This window comes from Triticum dicoccoides, chromosome 6B (assembly GCF_002162155.2).
Source record: "Triticum dicoccoides isolate Atlit2015 ecotype Zavitan chromosome 6B, WEW_v2.0, whole genome shotgun sequence".
Classification (NCBI taxonomy): Eukaryota; Viridiplantae; Streptophyta; class Magnoliopsida; order Poales; family Poaceae; genus Triticum; species Triticum dicoccoides.
Genome location: NC_041391.1, coordinates 678,964,962 through 678,967,565, shown reverse-complemented (window position 1 = coordinate 678,967,565; position 2,604 = coordinate 678,964,962). Strand labels below are relative to the sequence as shown.

Sequence of the window (2,604 nt, the reverse complement as noted above, 5' to 3'; positions counted from 1 at the left end):
AAAATAAGGTTTCGTTCCACTTTATATATAAAGCAACAATCGAACAAACAGCTGAACGATACAAATTAATAAGGAAGGCGTTATATACAACGTTCATCCCAGGATTATCGGATTACGCAGGACACAAGTGACCGCGGTACCTAAAGAGAACATAAGAAGATTTGAGTACAATGACACGCTACACCGTATCATGCTAGCCGACCTTGCTTCCAGCCAGAGGATTTTCTTTTTTTTGGATTTTCATTCGTTTTTCCTAATTAAGTTTTTGGGTCCAAATATTCTTATAAAGTGGACCAACTCTCCTCTTTTTAATGTAATGAAATGCAGGAACCACCTGCCCTCTCGCACGAGGTTTCTGAAGAAAAAAAGTACCACCTAGTTTCCAACCCCATCTTCTTGGAAGTGGAATCCCACCCGCTACGCCGTCTGAACATTTTTACACTAGTGTAGTGTGAAAAATATTTTTATATTATGAAACAGAGGGAGTACTTAAAATATTACGAGCGGGACGAAGAAAAATCCTAAGTTCATCAGCTGAGTGCGCCATGAAACTTCGACAGAAATTTCTTCAGAATCGAGGGATCTCGTGAAATTTCTTCAAAATACTTATTTTAGTACTGTACTTCACAAGCAGGGAAAAAACAAGAAAAATCCTCGGTTCATCAGTTTCGCGCGTCATGAAGTTCCACAGAAGTCTCGTCGGAATCGGAGGATTTCTGCCGTGCTTCAAGTTGCGGGCCTGATCCGGCCGGCTGGGGACATAGGTGCCGCCCGCGTGACTGGATCAAGTGACGGCGAGACGCCACTCATTTCTTGCGGAGCTTATCTGAAACCGAAACATGGGCGAGACACATCCACACTCCAGAAACAGAAACAGAAACAGAAGCATGATCCACGGATGGATAATCCTCCCGTCACGGAACAGACCAGATGCATGTATTTGTCTGCAATTTGTGACTCCTGTATTGATGTATATCCAGAACCAAAATCAAGGGCTATACAGAGCGGGCAGAGAGGACGAGAGCTCACTCTATGTACAAGTGGAGCAGAGACGACGAACTCACTCTATGTGCAGCGGAGCGGAGAGGAAGAAGAGGCTCACTCTATGTACAGTATCTACTGGCTAGCTAATTGACCAGCCCGGAGTTGAATTGGGTCTTAAAACTCCAACTTTCCCGGCGGCCTGATCCCCACCGATCTTCCTTCTATACAGTGATCGGAATTATTCGGGGAACTTCTTTCCTATATACACTTTGTGCAGTATGTACGCATCTTGCTGCTATGGCATGTCGACGATGTTGTTTATTTACTGGTTGCTGCGGCCGGCCATGGAGGCGGCGGAGAGCCGGCTGGGCCCGGCGTGGAACCGCTCCACCACTCGCTTCCGGTGCTGCAGCTGCTGCACCGCCTGGGACGGCACGAGCGCCTTGCGTGCCCAGTGCCCGCTCCCCATGGGGACGCGCTGCGCCAGCCCGTTGTACGAGCGTTTAGAGCAGCCACTGCCACTGCCGCTAGGGACGAGCTGCGCGAACGGGCTCGCCGTGCGCTTCGAATTCGAAGGCGGAGAGACAGGGTGGTTGACCGCGGGGGCCTCCTGCTTGCGCTCCTTGTGAAGGCTGCACCGGAACGAGCCGGGGTGGTTCGTCGGCGAGCACAGGCAGGACCGACGGATCTTGGCGGCGGCGGTGGGGGAGGAGGGGGGAGACGAGACGCTGAAGGACTTGACCGGCGAGCCGGCGACGGAGAGCTTGACACGGGAGAGCGAGGCGGATTGGTAGTTGGGAAAGGGACTCAAAAGGATGGGGCCGCTGGGCCGGGATGCAGCCGCCGTCGACATGATGAAGATTGGGGAGGTGGAGCAGTTCAGAATCAGAGGAGAGGAGGGGCTTTGGTGTCTCAGTTGAGCTCCGGTGGACGGTGGTTCGCTGCCGGTTTGGGTAACCTGAGATGGGAGCCCGTTGGCCGCAATTTATAGGCCGGGGAGGGGCAGTTTGGTAAATTCTGGGCGTTAAGAACCTGAAGTCCGGCCGAGTTAATTAAGGAAAGGAAAACGCTTGTTAATTAAACTGGGGTTACAGCGTGATGCGGTGGGCGTCTGAGCACACCGGGATCGATCTGCGATGCAGCAAAGAAGGGCCCATGCCAGTTTTGATTTAAGCGTCAAAATTCTGGTCAATTTCTTGCATTACAAACCAGTATCTTGCTACCACTAATAGTCTGTAAAATACAGTAAGGTCCCGCTTGGTTCGTCGTTTTGTGGCCCAATACACGCGTAAAATATACCCCTGTGAAATAAAAACGGATGGGCCTCACATTGGTGCTTGGTATGTTGTTTTTGGGCTGTAACTTTTACACCGGTTTTCTCGTTTACACTCGTAATAGGCCGGTATCCGATACAGACCACCGCCCGTCGTTTTTCCCCACCTCCCTCTCGCTCGAGACCTAGATCGAGGTTGCGCCGCCAGGGTGAAGCGACGTGGTGAGGCGGCGAAGACCTTGGCCACGACGGGGGTTAGGTGCGACGGCGACGACGACTTGCTCCTGGCCGTGACGGCGACGACGACTTGCTCCTGGCCGCGACGGCGACCTTGACCGGTAGACCTG

General features: G+C 52.2%; 1 protein-coding gene across 1 annotated transcript; it reads right to left on the bottom strand.

Annotated features, from left to right (window-relative positions):
• Positions 1 to 939: 939 nt before the first annotated feature.
• On the bottom strand, positions 940 to 1,947 carry LOC119324259. Its single transcript, XM_037598023.1, has one exon. The coding sequence runs from the start codon at positions 1,835 to 1,837 to the stop codon at positions 1,307 to 1,309; it is 531 nt and encodes a 176-aa protein (XP_037453920.1). The 5' UTR covers positions 1,838 to 1,947; the 3' UTR covers positions 940 to 1,306.
• Positions 1,948 to 2,604: the final 657 nt, after the last annotated feature.